This window comes from Geotrypetes seraphini, chromosome 2 (genome assembly GCF_902459505.1).
Source record: "Geotrypetes seraphini chromosome 2, aGeoSer1.1, whole genome shotgun sequence".
Taxonomy (NCBI): Eukaryota; Metazoa; Chordata; class Amphibia; order Gymnophiona; family Dermophiidae; genus Geotrypetes; species Geotrypetes seraphini.
In genome coordinates, this window is record NC_047085.1 from 319425911 (window position 1) to 319451120 (window position 25210).

A 25210-nucleotide genomic window follows, 5' to 3' on the forward strand; every position below is an offset into this window, starting at 1 on the left:
TCACTATTTGCATATGGAGACACTTTTAAAATAAAATTCTGGTTTCCTTGCCTCAAGAAAGATATAGTGGCCCTAGAAAAGGTTCAAAGAAGAGCGACCAAGATTGTAAAGGAGATGGAACTCCCCTCGAATGAGGAAAGACTAAAACGGTTAGGGCTCTTCAGCTTGGAAAAGAGACAGCTGAGGGGGGGGGGGGGGGGGAGATATGACTGAATACAAAATCCTGAGTAGAGTAGAACAGGTACAAGTGTTTTGATTTTTCACTCCATCAAAAATTACAAAGACTAGAGGACACTCTATGAAGTTACAGGGAAATACTTTTAAAACCAATTGAAGGAAATTTTTTTTTTCACTCAGAGAATAGTTAAGCTCTGGAACACGTTGCCAGAGGATGTGGTAAGAGCAGATAGCGTATCTAGTTTTAAGAAAGGTTTGGACAAGTTCCTGGAGGAAAAGTCCATAGTCTGTTATTGAGGAAGCCACCGGGAAGCCACTGCTTGCCCTGGATCGGTAGCATGGAATATTGCTACTCCTTGGGTTTTGGCCAGGTACTAGTGACCTGGATTAGCCACCGTGAGAACGAGTTACTGAGCTTGATGGACCATTGGTCTGACCCAGTAAGGCTAGTCTTATGTTCTTAAAAGTCGTAGAATGAAACAGAGGTGACGAGGAGAAATCCCACAGGGAGGGAGTATCCCTTTTTTTCCAGTAAGAGAGCATAGTACAGAACACCCATAGGTTCTTATGAATTTTCTTACTCTTTGGCCCATCAGATCCTACTATTCATGCATCACTAAGGGACATATTTATAAATGTTGCTACCTTTAATATAGGTTATTTAATGGAACCTGTGCTAAAGCAGCATGAGTTAGTGTTATAATAGCCCATCTTAATGGTAGTTAACATTGTTAAGTTCCCCTCTAAAAATGTTAATTCCAAGACTACTGTCTTCAATTTGGCATTACTATGCTTTTGCTTTAGAAGTTCTTTCTTATTGACAAAACATTTGCCTCTTGTATGCTATTTATAATTTTAAGATATTTAAATGTTTATTTCCAGGGTGTTTGCATTTAGATACTTAAGTCTCACTTCCAATGGTTCTCAAACCTAGGAAACTCCCAGCCAGTCTTGTTTTCAGGATATCCACAATAAGTATTCATGAAAGAGATTTGTGTGGAGCAGATGTATGCAGATCTCTCTTGAATATTCATTGCGGACCTGAAAACCTGATTGGCTGGGGGTTCCCTAGGACATATTTTCCTTTCCTCCTCATGTAAAGATCTTTAGCGATGTTGGCAGTACATTACTTCATGTTATCACTTGAGTACTGTTGCTGGCTGCATCCTAATACATTTTCTACTCCAAGAAAGATATTATATTTATTTGGTTGGCTTTTCAGTTAGCAAATGTTATTAAGTGCTTCATGACTCTTTACTGACTAGCTGACTATACCTGTTAAGTGACCCACTGTTTTATGGGGGATGATTAAAACTTGGAAGCATTTATAGATTCTTGAAAATGAGTTTTTGACAAGGCCTAAATCATGAACTCTGAGCCCTACATGCCTATTGTTTGCCTGGAAATGATTTCCTGAATTGGAGCATCATGCTCCCTCACTGGCTGCATTCAAATTCAGATTAAACACTCGCCTTTATGAGGTTGCTTTAACATCGTACCACTTATCTATAATAAGTATATTCTAGTCCAGGCTTGTCCAAGTTCAGTCCTTGAGGGCTGCAAGCAGACCAGGTTTTCAAGATATCCCTACTGAATACACATAAGAGAGATTTTCGTACAGTAGATATAGCGGACATGCAAATCTTTCTCATGCATATTCATTAAGGATATCCTGAAAACATGGCCTGTTTGCAGCCCTTGAAGACTGAACTTAGAGAATCCTGTTCTAGCCTCTCTTGTTTGTTGTGTATGTTAGCTTTGATTAAATCAGTGGTTCTCAACCCTGTCCTGGGAACCCTCCAGCCAGTCGGTTTTTCAAGATATCCTTAATGAATATGCATGAGAGAGATTTGCATATAATGGAAGTGACAGGTATGCAAATCTCTCTCATGCATATTTATTAGGGATATCTTGAAACACCGACTGGCTGGGGGGTCCCCAGGACAGGGTTGAGAACCACTAGATGGAGCAGGTTTAGCCTCTTCTATCTGTCTGCAAAGCACTGCGTACACCTGGTAGCCTTTTAGAAATTATAAGTAGTAGTAATTTTTCACGGTGTCTCTTGCTTCTTTTAGGGATCAGCATCTTCAAGAGCCAGAAATTTCTCTTTGCTTCCACATGGAGCAGCTAACTCCTCATCTCCCGGCAGCCAGAGACACTTGTCCCACAGCGGGCAGAGCGTTGTCACCATCACCCATCACAAGTCACCTGCTGCTGCACGAAGGACCAAATACCAATATCCTGGGCAACTTGGTGAAGTCAGAGAGGTGAGCAAGGTGTTTGTTTCCTGGCCAACATCTATAAAGTGACATAATAAGAGATGGCAGATAAAAATCAGAGTGGTCCATTTAGTCTACCCAACAAGATGGATAGAGTTGTAGCTGCCACTCTGTGCAGAACATGCAGGTTACCCCCCTCTATGCTGTTTAGGATTGTATGTTCCACTCCGAGCAGGTTATACCCCTCTGTCATTTGTTTTCCTTTGATCTCATCCTCTTGATAGATAGGAGTCCTCAGTATTTATAACAGCAAATAAAAGGTGTTTAGTTTTATATGAGAGGAAAAAGGATCTCAGAAACTGATAAAATACTAAAAGATTTAAGTCGCGAGTCCCGTGAGAACTGACGCAGGCATTGAGGAAGCAGCGCAGGGCGGCTGGACGCTGAAAATATCGCTCCTGCCCTGCACCACAGCTGCGACATTGCAGGAGGCAGGAGGCCAGCGAGGGAACTACATTATTATTATTATTTTTTTTGAACATCATTTTTATTAAAGTGACCACAAGAGAAACAAGCATATGTCCAAGAATGCATAACAAAATTGCAAATACTGGCATGCAGTACAGAGGCAGAACATGCAGCAACAAAAAGGCAAGATAAACCACTAAAACATAGGATAATCCAATAAGAAAAACAGCCCGTTTCTTCTGTGAGCCTCAGAAATTTTTGAAAATGTTCCACCCCACCCCAAGAACATCCCATAGAGAAAATACCACACATACCAACCAACACAGAGCAGTCAACCAGGCAGTCAAATCTCTCTCATACTCCCCATTCATACCGACCCCCCCCTCCTTTCCCACCCCGCGCAGGAGAACCAGAGGTAACTGCAGGAACACCCTCCAAAGAGCCAGATAAGCTAGCACCTCAGGGTTGGAGGAACGTTTATAATAGCAAAGTTCGAAACGTGCCAGTTCTATCATCTGAGTGAGCCAACTGTCCAATGGAATAGACCCCGCCTGAACCCAATAGTGTAAAATCGTACGTTTGACCGTCAACAAAATCAGGTAAATAAAGCGCCGCTGCAGTATTGTAAAGCCCTGTTCCTCCAACAGGGTCTGGTCACCGAGGAGCAGCGTCTTGTAATCCCACTCAACTGAACGCTGCAGGACTAGCTGCATTTGCGCAAAAGAAAAGTTCCAGATGGATAGATCAGGACATTCCAAAAAGGAGTGTAAAACTGTCCCCGGGGCCCCAGAACACCTGGTACACAAAAGATCCTCCCACAATCCCATGCCCGCCCCCTTCTCTTTAGTGATGTAAGCCCTATGGAGGATTTTAAATTGGGTCTCCTGCCAAGCCGCCGACTTCACAAAAGCATGTAAAGTATGAAAAAGTTCCATAAAAGTGTCAGGGGTATACTGAGCGGCAAGATCTCAGTTCCACCTCTCCCTAAGAGCAGTTAAGTTTCCCTGGGAAGCTACGGAACGAATCACCCTATATCAAACCGATAAGGAGCTTTGAGCAGCTGGGATATTAAGTAGGTACTCATCAAGAGGGCCACACAGCCAGTCCGCTCCAAACTGTTGGTGAAGAGTCTGAAAATAGTGCCAGGCCTGTAAATAGGCAAAAAATTGACAATTGGGGACGTCTCACCGGTCCCGAAGATGGGCAAATGTAACAAAAACACCTGTGTCACCATCAATCAAATGAGAGAGGTTGGAAGCCCCTCTAGATGCCCATACCGCAAATGGAGAACGGCCGAGACCCGGAGTGAAACCAGGATTACCCTGGAGCTGCAAAAATGGTGAGGCTGTCGGGGACCGGACCTGCAGCCTGCGCCACCACCTCCAAGCCAAACGAAAAGGGCGCAGGAGGAGCTACATTATTTTAAAAGGTACGGCGGCTTATCTATGATGTTGTTAGATAGGTCGCCTCCATATAAGAAAGCCTCACCCACATGTATGGATTGTAAAACCCATGTATAAGCTGCGACCTATACATGGGGAAATACAGTAATGTCTTATTAAAGAAATGACAATTTTGCATGAGGTAAAACTCTTTATAGTTTATAAATCTTTCCTTTTGGCTAAGTCTTAATAATAATATTGTAATTTATAGCTAAAGAGGCAAATGATCAAGAAACTGTTTTATTTTATTTTTGCGATTAAGATAAACATACTGAAGGCCTCAAAATAGTACCTGGTGGGCTGCATGTGGTCCCTGGGCCGCGAGTTTGAGACCACTGATCTAAATAGTATGGGTCTGTGAAAGGGGTATAAATGTGTGTTCACTTTTGCTTCTTTGATAATCAAACACCCAACCAGGTGCCAGATACAGCTTTCCAAACCACATTTCTTGATTACTAGTAGTTCTTTATAACACTAAAGTTAGGAAGGTGGGTGGGGGGGGGAACCCACTTCAGGCTTAAAATGTTTATTTGCAATTCCTTAGGCCCATAAAATTACATAAAATCATCTTTCTGCTTTGAGCAGGGAGATGCGGGGGAGAAAATTAAGACTGCATGAACAGTGAGAGGATGAGGATGAAAAATGGGAGGATGGCGAGGGGATGAGGATGAAAAATGTGCTTCACTGCGAGGACAGGGTGGGAATGGAAAAAATCTTTGGTTGCAGGAGGGAATGGGAATTAATCTTTGTGCATGTGAGCAAGAATGAAAGTCAGTATAACACAGAAGATGTGGAGATTATATACTGCTGCTTAGGAGAAACCATCCTTGCCGATGCTTTTCTGGACTGAATTGACTGTTATGTGGGTCACCAATATAAACCTAATTTTATTAATATCTTATGAACAGACTGAAATTTATCTGCAGATAACATGATCCCAGATTGGAGGATACTAAAGATAAGCTTTGGCAGATGTCATTTAATGTGAGCAAGTGCAAAGAGATGCATGTGAGAAAGAGGAACATGAACTAGAGCTATGTGATGCTGGGTTCTGTGTTAGGAGTCACTGCCCAGGAAAAGGATCTAGAGTAGTGAGTTGCGCGGGGACAGAAATCCCACCCGTCCCAGCCAAAGTCCCACCCGTCCCCACCCGTCCCCGTGAGGAATCCCACCCGTCCCCACCCGTCTCCATGAGGAATCCCCTCCGTCCCTGCCATCCCTATAAACTTCAGAAATAGTTATTTCATTTAATTATGCTACTGAATTAAAGGCTCTGGTAGAAACCCATTTACAAATAAGCAAAAAGACTTTATTAATTTGGAAATATTAATTGGGAAGAATACATACTTTGTAAACGGGTTTCTACCAGAGCCTCTAATGTTTATAAATTTTTATCAACACAACTAATATACTACTTTATCCTGAAGCAAAAAAAAAAGAAAAAAAAGAAATAGAATTATTTTCCTACCTTTGTTGCCTGGTTTCTGCTTTCCTCATGTTCTCATTCAATTCCTTCCATCCACTGTCTCTCTTCCTTCTGCATCTTCCATTTGCTCTGTTACTGTGCCTCTCCCTTTCTCCCCCCTTCCAAATTGGTCTGGCACCCATCTTCTTCCCTCCGCTCCCCCCATAGTCTGGCATCTGTCTTCTTCCCTGCCAGCGTCTTCTCCCCACTCTCTCTTCCCCATTTCCTTTCAGCGTCCTTCTCCCCCCCATCTTCTCCATGTCCTGTCAGCGTCCTTCTCCCCCTCTGTCTTCCACATGTGCTTTCAGTGTCCTTCTCCCCCCTCTGTCTTCCCCATGTCCTTTCAGCGTCCTTCTCCCTCTCTGTCTTCCCCATGGCCTTTCAGCGTGCTTCTCCACCCCGTCTTCCCCATGGCCTTTCAGCGTCCTTGTCCACCCCTTTGTCTTCCCCAGTGCTTTCAGCGTCCTTCTCCCCCCTCCTTCTCTCCCGCCCCGGGTGCAGCACAGCCGGCCAGGTCCCCTTACTTTTGTGGCACTTCCCCGACTGACCGATCGACCGACCGACAACAGCCCCGGTCTGACAAACCTCCCTGCCCTTAACCGCGAATCTAAATTACCTTCTTACAACTGCTGTAAGAAGGTAATTTAGATTCGCGGCTACAGGGCAGGAAGGTTTGTCGGACCGGGGCTGTTGTCGGTCGGTCGGGGAAGCGCCACAAAAGTAAGGGGACCTGGCCGGCTGTGCTGCACCCGGGGCGGACTGCCCCCTCCCTTGGTAGCCACTCGAGCCGCGAGGCTACTCTCCTTCTCCTTACCTGCCCTGCCTGCAGCACAGAGCTGAACGGAAGTCTTCCCGACGTCAGCGATGATAGAGGTCTATAAAATAATGAGTGGAGTGGAAAGGGTGGATGTGAATCACTTGTTCACGCTTTCCAAAAATACTAGGACTAGAGGACATGCGATGAAGCTACTAAGTAGTAGATTTAAAACAAACCAGAGAAAACATTTCTTCACACAACGTGTAATTAAACTCTGGAATTTGTTGCCGGAAAACATAGTGAAATCAGTTAGCTTAGCGGGATTTAAAAAAGGTTTGGATAATTTCCTAAAAGAGAAGTCCATAGACCATTTTTGAGATGGCTTGGGGAAATCTACTGCTTGTTCCTAGGATAAGCAGCATAAAATCTTTTTTACTCCTTGGGATCTAACTGGATACTTGGGACCTAGGTTCGATCTATCCAAGTACGGCAATTCTTATGTTCTTATGTTCTCCTGCTCTTTGAACTTGGGATCTACTACTACTACTACTACTTACTATTTCTTAGTGCTACCATATGCATGCATGCAAGAGAGAGTCCCTGCTTCAAAGAGCTTACAATCTAATTAGCTCCATAGGCCTTTATTTTTTTTTCTCCCTCCCCCCACATATCTAGTTTGGTCATTGCAGTGATGGTTCTGTGGCAGGAGCCTTGCACTAATGATCATTCAGAAACCTACACTTTATGAGCCCTGAATCTGGCCATTAGGGGGCCTGATTCTATTATGGGCATCTAACTCCTAGCTGCCATTTAGAAAAGGTACAGAGGAGGGCAACAAAAATACTAAAAGGGATAGGATGACTTCTGCATGAGGAGAGGCTACAGCGGCTAGGGCTTGGAGAAGAGATGGCTCAAGGGTGATATGATAGAGGCCTATAAAATAATGAGTGGAGTGGAAAGGGTGGATGTGAATCGTTTGTTCACTCTTTCCAAAAATACTAGGACTAGGGGACATGTGTTGAAGCTACCGGAGAAAATATTTCTTCACAGAACATGCTATTAAACTTTGGAATTCATTGCCAGAGAATGTGGTGAAATCAGTTTGCTTAGTGAGGTTTAAAAAAGGTTCTTATGCTTTCAGGTGGACTTCCTGGGACACCAGGCCGCTCAGTGGTACAAATTAATATCTGGATTTATGAATAAAAAACCCAAGACTGATCTTAGAGACTTTTGGAGCATTGAGATTAAGCATCAAATTACTGTTTTTCAATGGCCACAAATTTGGTCTTGAAGGATGAGATGTACAATGTCTGCGTCTATGAGACAAACATGGTTTTTTTCTGTTGCATAGAGCATTCTGGACCCCTGTTCGTTTACAAAAATGAGATTGCTCTAAGTCTAATAGATGTTGGCATTGTCATCTTGAAGCAGGGACTTTAGACCATTTATTGTTCTATTGTCCATTTATTATGGATTTTTGAAAATTAATTTGGGGCCAAATTAATAGTTTATTAGAAAATCATGTGGCATTATCGTATGATACAGTAGTATTTGGAATGTCTATGAGGGCTAAGAGCCAAATATCTTCCAAAAATAATAAACTCTTACTTATTTTAACAGGAGTTGCTATACAACAAATAACATGTAATTGGAAAAATTGGAATAGATTAAACTACAGTTTTGGGTGGAATTCAGTGTGTCATATTTATAAAATGGAAAGAACATTAGCTATTCAGAAAGGAAGTTTTAATAAATTTCAAGATGTGTGGGGGCCATTAACAAATTATTGCAATGAATAAGTATTATTTTCCCTGATTTGTAACAAATGAAAGAATGGGGTGGGGGGAGGGGGGATTTTATTATGTGGTATAAGCATTATGAGATGTTGAAAGGATGGGAGGGAAAGGGATAATTCTATTTAATATGAAGAATTGTAGAATTTCAAGTGACATATTTAAGTTAAAATGGTTGATACATTTTGATGCACTTGAAGTAAGTTATAAAAATGAATTAAAAAAAAAAAAAATAAATACGGTTTAGGATCATTAGCAAGATGGCGTCAGAGACGACCGCACGCGAATAATTCTTTCCCTAAGTTATCTCTGGAGAACGCTACCAGTGACTTGCCTGTTTTCGCAACGGGGAAGCGGAAGGGAGCGTCGCGGGCTGTGCCTCCACATATCTAGTTTGGTTCTGTGGCAGGAGCCTTGCACTAATGATCATTCAGAAACTTACACTTTATGAGCCCTGAATCTGGCCATTAGGGGCCTGATTCTATTATAGGCATCTAACTCCTAGCTGCCATTTATAGAATCATTAAAATCTTTAGCCAAACTCCATTTAGGTCAGAGTTTTCTTCACCTAAATGAGTATGCGTAAAGTAGTTGCCTAACTGAATTCATGAACAAACTCCACTCCGAATTTGCCCCTAACTACTCCTACTTTCTGTGTAGGCACAAGTAGATGCCTTGGTGTAGATGCCTACCAAATTAGGCACCTACTTGCAAATTAATTTTTGTTGATGTTTTTTTAAATTGGTTTTTAATGGCACTTTCAATTATCAGCACTGATTAACCCAATTTTTTAAAAATGGAGTTAGGCACTTAGATTGGCTAGGCGTGCCAATCTAGGTGCCTAACTGTAGACATCTTTTATAGAATCAGGGCCTAGGGGGTCACACAACGACTGATGCCCTTCTCCAGGGGTTTGTGAGTGGCCAACCTGTGGATTTAATCAGGGACCTTCCATGTGACAGAGCACAGCTCTAATCTGCATATCAAAACCCAAGGACAGACGCTGTAAGATAAAATGAGCAAAAACCTGGCAGCATGTGTGGCTCTTGTACAACAAAAGAAACTCCCCTCCCCCTTTCTTTTACGAAGCCACATTAGGCTTTTTTATTGCCGGCCACTGCCGTATTAGTTCTGATGCTCATAGAATTCTATGAGCATCGGAGCTAATACTGTCACAGCTGGCAATAAAATTGCCTCACGTGGCTTCGTAAAAAGGGCCCTAACTTGCCAGCTGGAGATACAGGGGTGTCAGAGTCGCTCCGTAAGGGCTGCAATCCAGTCGGGTTTTCAGGATTTCCCCAATGAATATGCATAAGATCTATTTGCATGTACTGCTTTCATTGTATGCTAATAGATCACATGCATATTCATTGGGGAAATCCTGAAAACCTGACTGGATTGTGGCCCTTGAGGAGGGATTTTGACACCCCTGGCATAGTACCACTGGGCCAAGTCAAATTTTGGGGGGGTTGTTTTTTTAAAATCTAGCCCCCCAAATCCAAATGGTATAATTTTAAAACTTCATTACTGTCCACATAACAAATATTTCTACTGTTTTGTAAATAAGGCTTTTAATATACTTGAGTATAGAGCAGGGGTGGGCAACTCCGGTCCTCGAGGGCCGGAATCCAGTTGGGTTTTCAGGAATTCCCCATTGAATATGCATGAGATCTATTTGCATGTACTGTTTTCAATGCATATTCATTAGGGAAATCCTGAAAACCTGACTGGATTCCAGCCCTCGAGGACCGTAGTTGCCCACCCCTGGTATAGAGCGTGTAAGAATCAGAGTGCCCTGGCCCTCTCTTCTACCCTAGGTTGCATCCTGTTTCATGTTGAACACTAGTAAATGCAAATTCATTTGTAATAGGCTGGCACACAAATCTCACAATGGGGCTATAGCTGGCTGAATTGTATGCATGGTTTAGGGCAGGGGTAGGGAACTCTGGTCCTCGAGAGCCGTATTCCAGTCGGGTTTTCAGGATTTCCCCAATGAATATGCATTGAAAGCAGTGCATGAAAATAGATCTCATGCATATTCATTGGGGAAATCCTGAAAACCCGACTGGAATATGGCTCTCGAGGACCGGAGTTCCCTACCCCTGGTTTAGGGTTTAAAGCAGTGTTTCTCAACTCGGTTCTGGAGTTACCCCCATGCCAGTCAGGTTTCAGGATATCCACATTGAATTGCATAAACTAAGTTTGCATACCCTGCCTCCAGTGTTCCCTCTAAGGTGAGCGCATGAGCGATCGCTCACTATTTTCAGTGGCGTCGCTCATGCTTCTTCTGGTGTCGCTCACTCGAGCGGAGGTGAGAGGAAGCGGGGGCGGTGGCGGTCTGCCCTGCTCGCCTAAGATGCAGCAGCGGCGGCTCCTTTCATGATCCCCGCAATCAGTGGCATACTAAGTGGGGGGCGGTCCGCCCCTTGTTCTCATTGGTGTAACGCCGGCCCTGCAGCTCCGGACTTCCCCACACCTGCCCCCCCCTTCGGATCACTATTATTTTAAATGTTATAGCGGCGGCGCTGTATCCATCAGTGGAGACGTCTAACCTCGGCCTGCCCCGGAACTCTTACTGCAACAGTGACTTCCTGTTCCTGCTTAGACGGGCAGCTGCTGCAGTAAGAGTTCCGGGGCAGGCCGAGGTTAGACGTCTCCACTGATGGATACAGCCCCGCGGCTATAACATTTAAAATAATAGCGATCCGGGGGGGGGAGAAGGTGCGGGGAAGTCCGGAGCTGCAGGGCTGGCGTTAGAGGGAGTAAGAGTTGATGGTGCCGCAGGGTCCCGCGGGGGGAGGGAGGAAGGAAGAAGAGGAACCGAAGCATGGCAATTTTGGGGGAGCAGGTGTGGGGAAGTCCAGAGCTTCAGGGGAGAGTGTTGCGGTACCCAGCTGGAGGGAGAAGGAAGATGAGGGAGGGAATGAAAGGAGATGCCAGGGCTTGGAGGGAAGGAGGAAGGTATGCCAGACTAAGGGAAAAGGAAGGGGGAGATGTGAGAGCATGGAGGGGAAGGGAAAGATGGAAGAATAGGAAAGGAGAGAGATGCCAGAGAATCAGGGAAGGGAAGATACCAGACTATGGGGTGTGAAGGAAAGAAAGGAGAAGAGAGAGATGCCAGAGCATAGGGGATGCGGTGGTGACAGAGAGAAAAAAATGGAGATGTGGCAGAGCTGGCTGGCTTTGGGGGTGGGCAAAATCTGGAAGGCAGTGGGGGGACATAAGGAGGCACTGGGGGCACAAAGGACACGGGAAGGAGGCACTGGGGGCACTATGGACACGGGAAGGAGGCACTGGGGGCACTAAGGACATGGGATGGAAGGAGGGAGGGAATAGAAAGGGACAATTGTTGGGCCTGAGTGCAGAAACAAAGAAAGGATACTCAGTCAATTAATAGATGTCCCCTTTTGATGAAAAAAATAAATGGTCACGTTACCACTGACTTACTTTCTCTTCAGCAGAGTCAGCATCCGCGCTGAGGTGCAGGAAGGTCCCGCGATGACTCGTCTGCTGGCTCTGCTCTGGAAGAAGTAAGTTACGTCGGAGGGGGTGGACCCGGCAGACGCAGTCATTGCGGGACTTTGCCGCAACTCCCTGCGTCTGCCGGGTCCACCTCCTCCAACGTAACTTACTTCTTCCAGAGCAGAGCCAGCAGACGAGTCATCGCGGGCCCTTCCAGCATGCAGCTGCTGAGTCCGCTCTAGAGCAAGTACGTCAGAGTGGGGTGGATTGGCAGCAGGCAGCTGCAATCATCACAGGACCTTGCTGCATGAAGGGAGAGAAAGGAGCAGGACTGCTGGAATGGAAGAGTGGTGGAGGGAAAGAAAGGGGGCAGGGTGGTATGGAAGGGTGGTGCTGATGGAATTGATGTACAGAGAAAGGGGAGAGACATAAGGGGGAAGGATATTGGAGGGAAAGAAAGGGGGAAGATGCTGATTGAAGAGGGGTGGATGGAGGGAGAAAGGGCAGACATTGGATGGTAGTGGGGAGCCTATGCTGGATGGAAGTGCAGATGGGAGAGATAAGGGAGCAAATGCCAGAAGGAAATGGGAGGAGAGAAAGAGGGGAGCAGATGCTGGATGATAAGTGGACAGAGAGAGGAGAGGGTACTAGATGGAAGGGTTGGAGAAAGAGGGTACATGATGGAAGGAGGGGATAAATAAAAGGAGGACACATGATGGGGAGAAAAGGATTGAGTTAGGGAAACACTGGAGGGGTGAGGGAAAGAGGTGGCAAGCTTTAGGAAGACAGTAAAAAAGGACATTGATGAGAGGGTAGTAAGAACATAATCTAGACAGATGCAGAAAATAAATTGAAAAGGGAAATGAGGGGGAAAAGGGAAAGGGATTGCAGAGGAGAGGTGTGGGAGAGGGAAGGAGAGGAGAGAGCTGCCAGACCAATGAGGGTGAAAGGAGAGATGGAAGGGGGAGGCATACAGTTTCTGGAAGGGGCATAGAAGGAGAGAAGATGCCATATAGGGGAAGAGAGACGGCAGACAGTGGATGGAAGGAAGAGAGTTACAAGAAGACGAGGAAAGCAGAAACCACAGAAGACAAAGGTAGAAAAAAATTTCTATTTATTTATTGCATTAGGAGACATGTGTCACTGTTTCTGTGAAGCATTGTATGCAGAGTCCAGCTTCTTGCTGGTTCAATTTAACCTTTGTCTATGTATTTTTATTTTATCCCCCCTTTTACAAAACTGTGAAGCGTTTTTTAGCACCAGCCGTGGTGGTAGTAGCTCTGATGCTCAGAATTCTATGAGCATCAGAGCTGTTACCTCCGTAGCTAAAATCCACACTACAGTTTTGTAAAAGAGGGAGGGGTTAGTTTGTGATTACATATTCCATACTAGGTGAAGGTGTGTTCTGTGTTCTGTGTGTTCGAAAGACATAGTTTTCTGTTAGGATTGACAGTGTAGGATTGATCTGTGCTGGTCTGGCTTGTTTAGTTTTACAATGTATGTATTGATGTACTGTTCACTGCAATATGTAAGATGCTGCCTTTTCCTAGGTACCATGTGTGACGTGTGGCTTGTTACTAAAAATCATGTTTTTCGTACAGATGGGGGGGGGGTGCCAAAAAATGATGGGCCCCGGGTGTTACATATGCTAGGTACGCCACTGTATGTAAAGATACCAGAAAGCTGGTGAAGCAAAAACTTTAAGTAAATTGTTATTCTTCTAAGTTTTGAGTATTTAACCCTCCCACAATCTCACGGACACTCGTTTCAAGTTTCAAGTTTATTGAGATTTTGATTTAAACGCAATATCAAATATTTTCAATGTGTATAACAAAAATAAATTTTGGGAAATAAATAAAACCATTTGAACAATAAACATACAAACATATCCATAGATGATTAAAAATACATAAGGAGTACAAGGATAAACTACATTTGTTTAAAAATGTGTCCTCCATGCCTGCTCATAAATTTGTGGAGTATGTAACTTGTCGCTCATGCATATTTTTTTTTGCACACACCTCATCAATCCTTAGAGGGAACATTGCCTGCCTCCATTATATGCAAATTTATTTCATGCATATTCATTGTGGATATCTTGAAAACCTGACTGGCAAGGGGGGGTACTCCAGGACTGAGTTGAGAAACACGGGTCTAAAGTCATTTGAAGCAACACTTTGGGTCTTTTTCATATTTCATATTTATGCTGTTAATATTTTACCTCTATTTATTATGATCTCTGTAATTATAATGGTATTCTTTTCTTTATCGATCACAATTAGTTGCAGAGCACCTGCATTTTTAGTACAGATAATGTTTTTTATTTAGGCAGTTATAATGAGTTTTCATAAGGTAATAATAATAATAACAACTTTATTCTTGTATACCGCCATACCCAGGGAGTTCTAAGCGGTTCACATCAATTAAACAAAGTTTAATAAGAAATTACAATAAACTAGAATTACAAGTAATGTAGATATTCAGGTGAGCATGAGGAGGGGAGTTTTCACAACAGATAAACAAAATTTAACAAGAACTTACAATTGATCATAATTACAAGCAATGAGGTGGTTAAGGTGAGCATGAGAGGGGAGGGGATTGTACAGGTCATTGGAGGTTGTGAGATGGGGGGAATCAAAAAAGGGGGGGGGGACCGGGAGAGTTGGGTTGTTTGAGGGAGGGGTGAGAGAAGTGGAAGAGAGGGGATTAGGGATTTTGAGCGTGGAATAAATGAGTTTTGAGTATTTTTCAGAAATCCAGGTAATAGGTTTAATGCATGTATTTATGTAGTTATAGTATATTTATGTTTTAGCGTTTTGTAGAAAGGTAATCGTATTTTCAGAGAAGGTGATGTGTTTATGCATATGTAAACTTTTCTGATGAAATTGATACCCTTACTCATTTGTAAGGTTGTAATCTGCTTTGTGCAGAATTGTTGTCAGAAAATTGTGGATTATAAAGTTGAACAACTCCAATCAAATTTAGCATATGTATACAGTAGAGCCAGACTTGCTCCTGGAAGTTCATTTTTGCATTGAAATATTGAAGAAAGAATTGGTAAGGGCGCTCATAACTTTTAAAGGTGAACTAGAGGACTCTATTGTATCTCTGCAAAGGTTTTCATTTTTCCTTTGGTTTTATTTCTGTTATGTTTTTTAATAAGAGGCGGCTTGCAGGCAATCCATGCCTTGGACCCATAAATAACACAGCATGAAAACAGAGTTTTCTTCTGTTCTGGCGAATGTAATTTAAGGCATTTTCCCCTTCTTCCTTCTGTGACTCATATTCTCTGTGCGAGCTTTGCTTTTATAAGATCAGAGAGTGAGAGACACAGCATTCAAATGCACTGTGCTCCGTGCTGCAATACCTTGCCTTTGTCTGCTTTCATTTTAAAATATCCAATTTTGTCCTTTTCCATCTCTAACTTCCTGTTCAAAGATTTTAGTTGATAACAAGAGGTATGATAATAGAAAAGAAACAAAACCTCAGCTTAGATTGCTGGCACTTTATGTTGCCATGAAATTTCATTTGGAGCATGACTGCCATACTGAATTAATCTGATAAGTGGCTGCCCTGAGTTGAGTGCATAGGGGTAGTCTATTTTAGGCACTATTGTCTGTATTCGGAGTGGGGAGGTGTTACAAATTAGTAATACACTTCCCCCTCCCTATTCGTGGTTTCGGCATTCGCGGTTTTGACTAGTTGTGATTTTTTTTTCCTGGGGCCCCCCTGCTAGAGAATCACTCGGAGGCAGCCCGCATCGACCAGAACTGGCCCTGGGACTTGGATCAGGGCGAGGAGGAGGAGGAGGTGAGCAGCCACCCCAGGAGCACAGCCCTCAGCTGTGGACGCAGCTCCGGTGGCAACTTCATGCAAGGACCTTACCTGGTGGTCTAGCAGCGACGTGGAGCATGAGCGATTGTCCTATACTCCTGCCCCTTGCAAAGCCATGCTGTGCACCCGTGCTGCGATTTCCTCTGCTCTCACGAGCCTACAATGGGAGTTCCCGTTGTAGTCTCGCGAGACCACGGGAACTCACAGCATGGCTCTGCACGGGGCAGGAGTATAGGACGATCGCTCATGCTCCACGTCGCTGCTAGACCACCAGGTAAGGTCCGGGGGTGGGTCAGAGTCGGCCCAAAAGTTATTAGCGAATTTTCCTTATTCCGCGGGCCGGCTGTGCCCCTAACCCCTGCGGATATGGAGAAGGGGAGTGTATTACCAAAATCTGTTCTGTATAGTTAGTGGAGTTATGAGATATTTCTGCTTGGGTTGCCCTGATAAAAAAAATGTAATTCAAGGTATAGAATAATCAGACATGACCCATCTTCTGGCTTAGTGTTCTTATATGAAAATGAACTCCTTTCTGTCCTCATAATATTTTATCTATCTATCTGTCTCTGAAGAGGCCCCTGTGATTCCACCAGGTTTACGAGGTGACTTTTTATGCCACTTAGAAGGTTTCAACTTTATTATAGCTTGATATACTGCTTTAAATATCAAAGCGGTTTGCATAGTACAACATTTTAAAAACCAAAAAAGAAAGAGTTAAAAACGGGAAAAGATATATAGATACAATAATTCAGTTGACGAGACGTGCACAAAAGGGAAAAGGGAGAGGTTACAATTTTCAAAGTAAAATAAGGAGGTAATGGACAGAACGATATGGCAAAGGAAAGACAAATGAACCCTTTTAACTAAATCTCAAACGCATCAAGAAAGAGGTTTTAAGGCTAGATTTGAAATGATTAGAATTAGTCTTGTCTTAGGCCCTCTTTTACAAAGGTGCACTGAGCATTTTAGCGTGCGTTTAGTGCGCGTTTAGCGTGCACTAAATCAACACGTGCGCTAACCGCTAACGCGTCCATAGGATAACATGCATGCGTTAGCGTTTAGTGTGCAATAATATTTATTGCGCGCTAAAAAGCATAGCACACCTTAGTAAAAGAGGGGGTTAGAGTTTCATAATGGGGGGGGGGATTTTTACTGATGAGGCAATGGTAGGAGGAGCTTCAGAAAGCAGAGGGAAAATGGACTGATATAAACATTACAGCCCAAGCACAAGTTCCCATCCTTAACTTTACATTTGTGCTATGGTTGCTTAAGCCAGTGTTTCTTATCTTCTTCAAGCCAAGTACCCCCTAAGTCTAACCAATATCAACCGAGTACCCCCAACCTGCCCAAGCTCTGCCTCCATTAATAATTTTAATGCAGCTTCTTCCATTCATTTTTCATATGCAGATGTTAAGTGTCACGTGGCCCATAGCTATAAAGAGGACATGCAATATTTAACCCCCCCTTTTACAAAACCTTAGTGCGATTTTCAGCGCTAGCCATAGCGGTAACAGCTCCGACGCTCATAGAATTCCTATGAGTGTTGGAGCTGTTACCGCTGTGGCCAGCACTAAAAAATGCGCTATTGTTTTGTAAAGCATGCTAAGGTTTATTGAAAGGGCCCCTCGGAGTTCTGTTCCACTGGAGAATGGAGCAGTTTAATTTCAGTAATTTCACTGGGGAAGGAACTCTGTTGTGTCTAGAAAGGGATAAACATTGAGAGGATGGGCACGGTTTTGCATTAGGATCATTAGATTTCAGATGCAGTATGACAGTTCTTCCTGTGTTTGGGTAATAGATTGTGACCTGAGCTGGGTCTTTCTGTAGATCTGAAATATGATTGAGAGACCTTTCTACTGATAAATGCTTTTAGTGCAATTTTGGAATTTTCTTTGTTCTTCCTCAGCTAGCAGAGTCTCCTTCCTTTCATACAAATAATGAAAGCAATTTTTGTGGCAGTATTTTTTTTTTTTTTTTTTTTTGCTCAGTTCTTATTACTGACCACAAGTGCACTTTCTGGCTGTTTTGCAGTCTCTACTGAAATGCAGGGAAAAGATCAAGATATTTAATCAAATTTTACCAGCACATGGAGGATTTTTTAAAAGCAATTATTAGGACTGCATTTTGATTTAAATTTTGAATCATGATTAATCGTGCTGTCTAGTCTGACAGCATTTTATTCTTCCTTGTGTCAATCTCACCCTACCCTCTGCCCCCCTCCCCAGGTTTAATATTGCTCCCTCCCTCTGCTGCCCTAGGTCCAACATCTGTCCCTCTCGCTTCCCTCCCTCCCCTCTGTCTCTCCCTCCTGGGTCCAATATTGCTTCCTCTCTCCTCCTCTCTTTCCTCCATCCCTACCCCTGTCAGCAGGTCAATCAGCATCTCTTCCTGCACTTATCTCCCTCGCTTACTCCCCTGTACCTTCAAAGTGGTAGCACAGTAGTATCCATAACACTGCCTGCTCCGGAGGCTCCCTCCATCCTGTCCTGCCCCCGAGGAAACAGGAAATTGCATCAAGGAAGGGGCAGGGCGGGTCAGAAGGAGGCTCTGGAGTAAGCAGCAGTCAACATATAGGTTGCTGCATTGCCACTGCCTCTGCTGTTAAAGCAATTTTAAAGGTACAGGGGAGTGGGTAAGGGAGGGCAGTGCAGAAGGAGATGTCAATTGCGCCAATGACAGGAGTGGGGTGGTTTAAAATTTTTAATAGCATATTAATTACAAAGTGAACTGCAGTTAACATGCAGCCCTATTATATACCAACTTTGTGCTGTGTGAAAGAAAATGCAGTGCTGTTTGTGAACTAAAAAAATTTTTTATAAGTCCATATTTGGACATTGTTTTAGTTCTTCCTTATTGGAGGCCTGAACTCCAAGCCTTGTTTGGAAAAGTGTCACCAATTACCTCAAGTACAAGGGAGTCTGATTGACTGTGTATGCAGAGACCTTGGGATTCCTGTAGTGTTGGTGTCTGCAGTGAATTCCAAAGGCCCTGCCAGAAGTAGTATAATTTAGGCTTTATAGCAGTAGCATGGAGTGTTGCTACTCCTTGGGTTTTGGCCAGGTACTAGGGACCTGGATTGGACACTGTGAGAACGGGCTACTGGACTTGATGGACCATTGGTCTGATCCAGTAAGGCTATTCTTATGTTCTTATCACTAGTTGCTGGGGAGGAGAATTACTCTTCTTACCTTTCTAACCAGGACAGATTCTAGAAGGTAGAAGTGACCTAATGGTTAGAACTATAGCCTCAGCACCCTGAGGTTGGACATTTGATCCAAGCACTGCTCCTTATGACCCATGGCAAGTCACTTAGCCCTCTATTGCCCCAGGTACCATAGTAAGATTGTGAGCCTGCCGGGACAGATAGGTAAAATACGTAAGAATGCCCGATAAAAAATTGTATACCGCCCCGAACTTCTCCAAGAGTCACTGGACGTGGTATATTTGGACTTCAGTAAAGCATTTGATAGCGTCCCTCATCGAAGATTACTGAACAAGCTGAAATCGATAGGATTAGGAGACACTCTAACTACATGGGTTGGGGATTGGCTGAGCGGTAGACTTCAGAAGGTGGTGGTGAACGGTACCCCATCTGAAGCATCGGACGTGATCAGTGGAGTGCCGCAGGGCTCGGTCCTGGGCCCAATTCTATTTAACTTATTCATAAGAGATATGACGCAAGGACTTAGAGGAAGGGTATCACTGTTCGCCGATGACGCCAAACTTTGCAACATAGTAGGCAAAAGCTTATTACCTGATAATATGACACACGACCTACTGTTGCTGGAACAATGGTCAACTACTTGGCAGCTAGGCTTCAATGCTAAAAAATGCAAGATAACGCACCTGGGTAAGAGAAACCCACGTAGAACTTATGCACTAAATGGTGAGACCTTGGTTAGGATCACGGCGGAACGCGACTTAGGGGTGATCATTAGTGAGGACATGAAGGTTGCCAATCAAGTGGAGAAGGCTTCCTCCAGGGCAAGACAAATGATGGGGTGTATCCGCAGAGGTTTCGTCAGCAGGAGACCTGAAGTTATGATGCCGTTGTACAGAGCCATGGTGAGGCCTCACTTGGAGTACTGTGTTCAGTTTTGGAGACCACACTATCGAAAGGACGTGCTGAGGATTGGGTCGGTTCAGCGAACGGCCACCAGGATGGTCTTGGGTCTCAAGGATCTCACGTATGAAGAAAGATTTAAAAAATTGCGGCTGTACTCACTTGAGGAAAGAAGAGAACGGGGAGATATGATTGAAACATATAAGTACATCACGGGACGCATCGAGTCAGAAGATGATATCTTCTGGCTCATGGGACCCTCGACCACCAGAGGGCATCCGCTGAAGATCAGGGGTGGGAAGTTTCATGGCGACTCCAGGAAGTACTTCTTCACCGAAAGAGTAGTGGATCATTGGAACAGACTCCCACTCCAGGTGATAAAGGCCAGCAGCGTGACGGATTTTAAGAGAAAATGGGATACTCACGTGGGATCTTTAAGGGAGTAAATTCAGGGGAGGGGATACTTGGAATGGGCAGACTTGGTGGGCTATAGCCCTTTTCTGCTGCTTTTTTCTATGTTTCTATGGTATGTCAAATACCAATAAACATATTCTAATCAAGGGAGGAGACTGGTACTGAAAGGAACTGCTCAGATGCATAAAACTCTGTGCAAAATTCAAATCTCTGCCTTTGGTATCGCATCCTAGCTGCTGACCACTAGTGAAGGGAGAGTCTTCCAACAACAACAACTTATTATTTCTATAGCGCTACCAGGCATCACTGTGCATTGGACATCATGAGAGCTTACAATCTAATTATGACAGACACACAGGACAAAAGGGGGCGTCAGAACATAGCGCTTGTGTAGAGAATTAGAGGGGGGCTGATGAGGCGGATTTACATAGGACAAAAAGGAGAGTCTGAACTTAGTACTCATGTAGGGAATTAGAGGGGGCTGAAGAGGTGGTAAGGGACTATCGAGGGGATGACAGATACATTGATAGGGCTAGGATTTCAACGTATCTTCAAATAAGTAGGCTTTCAGCCTGGATTTGCATACCGCTAGAGATGGAGTCTGACATAATGAGCCAGGCAGGTTGTTCCAGGCATGCGGTGCAGTAAGGTAGAAGGGATGGAGACAGGAGCTGGCAGTAGAGGAGAAGGGTGCCGATAGGAGGGACTTGTCTGATGAATGGGGGGGGGGGGGGTATAGGGAGTAATAAGAGAGGAGAGATACTGAGGAGCTGCAGTGCAAGTACACTTGAATGTCAGTGGAGTTTGAATTGTATGTGGAGACGGACAGGGAGCCAGTGAAACGACTTGAGGAGAGGAGTAATGTGGGTATAACGACCCTGTAGGAATACAAAGCATGCAGCAGCATTTTGAATAGACTGAAGGGGAGAGATATGGCTTAGCAGAAGACCGCGAGAAGCACATTGCAGTAATCCAGATGAAAGCTGATGAGAGCATGGATGAGGGTCTTGGCAGCGTGCTCAGAAACAACAGATTTTAGCAATATTATAGAGAAAGAAACAAGTTTTATAGGTCTGTTGGATATACGAGGAGAAGGAGAGAGACGAATCAAAAATGACCCTGAGGTTGCAAGCTAACAAGATAGGGAGGATGAGAGTGTTATCCACTGATATAGAGAATGGGGGATGTGAGTTTAGGAGGAAAGATAAAGAGTTCAGTCTTGGCCATGTTTAAGTTTAGATGTTGGTGAGACATCCAGGTAGCAATTTCAAAGGCAGGCTGAGACTACCAGGCCGGATTCCTGTAGAAATTTCAGGTGGAGAGGTAGATTTGTGAGTCATCAGCATAGAGGTGGTACTTGTAACCCATGGGAAGTAATTAGAATACCGAGAGAAGTGTAGATGGAGAATATAAAAGTCGTCTTTTCCTTATAATGACTGGGATGATCACCCGAAATTGGAAGAAATGTGATCGTTTAAATTTTTCGTTCTGGTGGGCAAGTCTTTGCTCTAGTTATAGATTTGAAAGAATAAATGCTGAAAATTTAGGACCCCTCTCTTCTCCCGCCCTGGTCTCCGGACTGCGGAGCGCCGAGGTCAAGGACTCCCGCCTCCCTCCAGGGTCCCCGGGGTTCATTGGAGCGGGCTGCCCGGTTCTCCGTTCCTCGTATCCCTGGATCTTCACCTTCCCGGATTCCTCGATGCAAGTAGTCGTCGATTCCTCCTTGTTCCTTCAGTGGGGCCTCCTCGCCGTCCATGCTTGTGGACACTGATACCCCGGCGCAGTATTCGAGGGAGGCATCCCCCTCATTTTCTGCTGCACCGAAGTCTCGCTCAGCTTCTCCCCGGGGGAGGATCTTCTGCAGGTAAGCCGTCCTCCTTCACCAGGTTTGTGTTGGACATGGGCAAGGCGCTGCAATTGGACCTCCAGTCTGATTCCAGGTACACCCGGGAATATTTCGAGGAGATAGAGCTTCCTTATCCTCCTAAGGAATCCCTTCGTCTTCCTTTGAATCCGGTCTTGCAGCAGACCTTCTTCTGGAATCTGGAGACTCCTTATGCTATCCCGGCTATTCCATCCAAAATGGAGTCCAGGTACCGGACAGTCCCCTGTAAGGGCTTTGAGAAGGCTCAACTCTCCCACCAATCCCTGATGGTGGAGTCTTCCCTGAAGAAGTCTAATCCTTCACGAGTCTATGCAGCTGTACCCCCGGGCCGGGAGGGCCGGACTATGGACAAGTTTGGCAGGCGCCTGTACCAAAACTCGATGATGGCCAATAGGGTGCTGAACTACAACTTCACGTTCACCTCCTACCTCAAACAATGCATTAAATCTATGCCCTCATTTCTGGAGGACTTGCCGGTCAGTCACCAGGCGGAATTTTGCCGGCTCTTGGATACCTTGTCGCAGATTCGACTTTATATGTTTCAGGCATCATATGATGCCTTTGAACTCTCCTCCAGGGTCTCCGCTTTTGCAATAGCCATGCGCCGATTGGCTTGGCTCCGCATCTTGGACATGGACCTGAATCTGCAGGACCGGCTGGCGAATCTCCCGTGCTTGGGCAACGAACTCTTTGATGACTCTATCGAGGCAGCCACCAAATGCCTCTCTGAGCATGAGCGCTCCTTTGCCTCGTTGGTACGGCTCCTCATTGTAATTGTTTGTTGACTGTGAATCAGTTTGTTCTTTACTATGGTACATATCCAGGGCATGGGGGGAGAGGGATTCTTTATGTCATAAATTGATTTTTGAATATTTATAATTGGGATGTGAAGATATCATTATTCAGAATAGATAGGATATTTATGATAATATATGTTTGTGTTATATGGAATGATAATTGTTTGGGTGGATGGGTGGGTGAAATGGATGATTATGAACATGAGAAAGATGAATGTGCTTTTATCGTATTACTATGAGATTGCATTGGTTGTATTGCATTGTTGTAGTTTTGAAAATTAATAAAGAATATTAAAAAAAATTAAAAAATTAAAAAATATGATCATGTGACTCCCTTCTAGTGTGAGTTACATTGGCGTCCAGTGGAGGCTCGTGTTTTGTTTAAGTTGGGTTGTCTTTGTTACAAATTTGTGTACGGTATTGCTCCAATCTATAGGACCGATAGATTCCTTATAGAATCCCATAAACATAAGAGAGAATTACACGCTTTGTTTAACTTTCCATCTGCTCAAGGATGTAAGAGCAAGAAATCTTTGGAACATACACTAGTATTTCAGGCTGCTTTCTATGGCAGGGAATTTAGACCAATGTTGCGTAGTGCTTGTTCTTACAAACACTTTAGAACTCAACTGAAAACTTATCTTTTTTCAAAATATTTGGTGAATTAAGTTAAATGATCCCTAGGTTATGTTATTTTTAATCTTTTGTTAACCACATTGAACTTATGGTTATGCGGTTTATAAGTACGATGTTATGTTATGTTCACCTTTATCTACGTTTTCATTCACCCCTTCAAAGAAATGCGGTAGACTGATGAGGCAAGATTTCCCTTGACTAAAACCATGTTGGTTTTCTCTCATTAAACCATGCTAATGTATATGTGTTGTCATTTTGTTCTTTATAATAGTCTTTACCATTTTGCTCGGCACCGACGTCATACTCACCGATCTATAATTTCCAGGATCACCTCTGGAACCCTTTTTAAAAATCGGCATCATGTTGGCCACCCTCCAATCTTCTGGTAGTCTGATGAAGCTTCAAAGACAATGATTTTGGCAAGTCTTAACATTTTACACAACAGTTGATCATGGCTTGCCTTATTTATTGGATATATAGAAAACAAATAATGACATAGTAATAGTTTTAATAGATACAAGGTGAGTATTACCCCTTGTCTTGTGCACTCATTAAATACAACATAAGGAGACAAAGCATTTGACTTTTCTTTGAATGCCTTTTATACAAAACTACAGTCGGTTCCTTTTCAGATACTGAGGGTTCAGACTATAAATGAGGTGATTATATTTCTCTAGCTGAGAGTAAGATTTCTCAGGTGAATAATTTGGTGAAAGCTATAATGGCTTTTGATATGTAGTCTCGCTGGATTATTAGGAAAGAATTGAAATGGACTATTTAACTTTTTTTTTTTTAGCTTTCAAATGATAGCTTAAGCCATCATTTGAAAGCTAAAAAAAATTTAAGATAATATATTGTATAAAAGTTGTTCAAAGACAGATGTACAAAAGCTTTTGAAAATAATCTGAAAACTGCAGTAAAGGTTATAATGACAAATCTTTACATGTTTGGAGGGGCATTTACGATAGTGTGTCTAAGTCTGACTTCGGACGTTTCCCGCAAGATGTCCAAATATTGGGGCAGGCAAACATCTGTTTTCAAAACTGCTAGACATCCAATTTTTATTTTTTTTTGTGAATGACCTATTTGGACATCTTGGCCACTAGGACGTCTAACTTTTTTGCCCATGTTCATATACAAATACATCCATGTTCAAAACGTCCTAATCTAGACCATTTGGACATGGGAGGGGCCAGCATAGTAACGGATTGGCCATATAGACATCTCAACAGAGCAGTGGAGCACCTTAGAGGGCACTGCTGTGAATTTCCCTGAAAGACACCTGTGTGATGTTCTGCTAGGCTTTCCCATACCATATGCTGCTGTTCTAGAGCTAGATGTGTATCTTTTTGTTCTCATTTTTATGTTGTGAAAGGGGGGTCAGTGAGCAGTGGGGAGGGGAGAGGGGAGACATGATCGAAACATTTAAGTACCTCACGGGACGTGTTGAAGTGGAAAATGATATTTTCTTTCACAAGGGACCCTTGGCCACAAGAGGGCACCCACTGAAACTCAGGCGGAAAATTTCATGGCGACACCAGAAAGTATTTCTTCACAGAGAGAGTGGTTGATCATTGGAACAAGCTTCCAGTGCAGGTGATCGAGGCAGACAGCATGCCAGACTTTAAGAATAAATGGGATACCCATGTGGGATCCCTACGAGGGTCAAGATAAGAAAATTGGGTCATTAGGGCATAGACAGGGGGTGGGTAAGCAGAGTGGGCAGACTTGATGGGCTGTAGCCCTTTTCTGCCGTCATCTTCTATGTTTCTATGTTTCTATGGGGTAGTGTGGATGC

The 25210-nt window shown here is 43.8% G+C and overlaps 1 protein-coding gene across 2 annotated transcripts in view; it reads left to right on the forward strand.

Moving 5' to 3' along the window:
- Positions 1 to 25210, forward strand: part of OSBPL10 (oxysterol binding protein like 10) — a 365516-nt gene that overhangs the window by 150178 nt on the left and 190128 nt on the right. For both annotated transcript variants that reach the window (XM_033930110.1, XM_033930109.1), the window contains exon 4: positions 2253 to 2444. In XM_033930110.1, coding sequence (XP_033786001.1) covers positions 2253 to 2444 — 192 coding nt within the window. The remainder of the gene's footprint in view (positions 1 to 2252; positions 2445 to 25210) is intronic.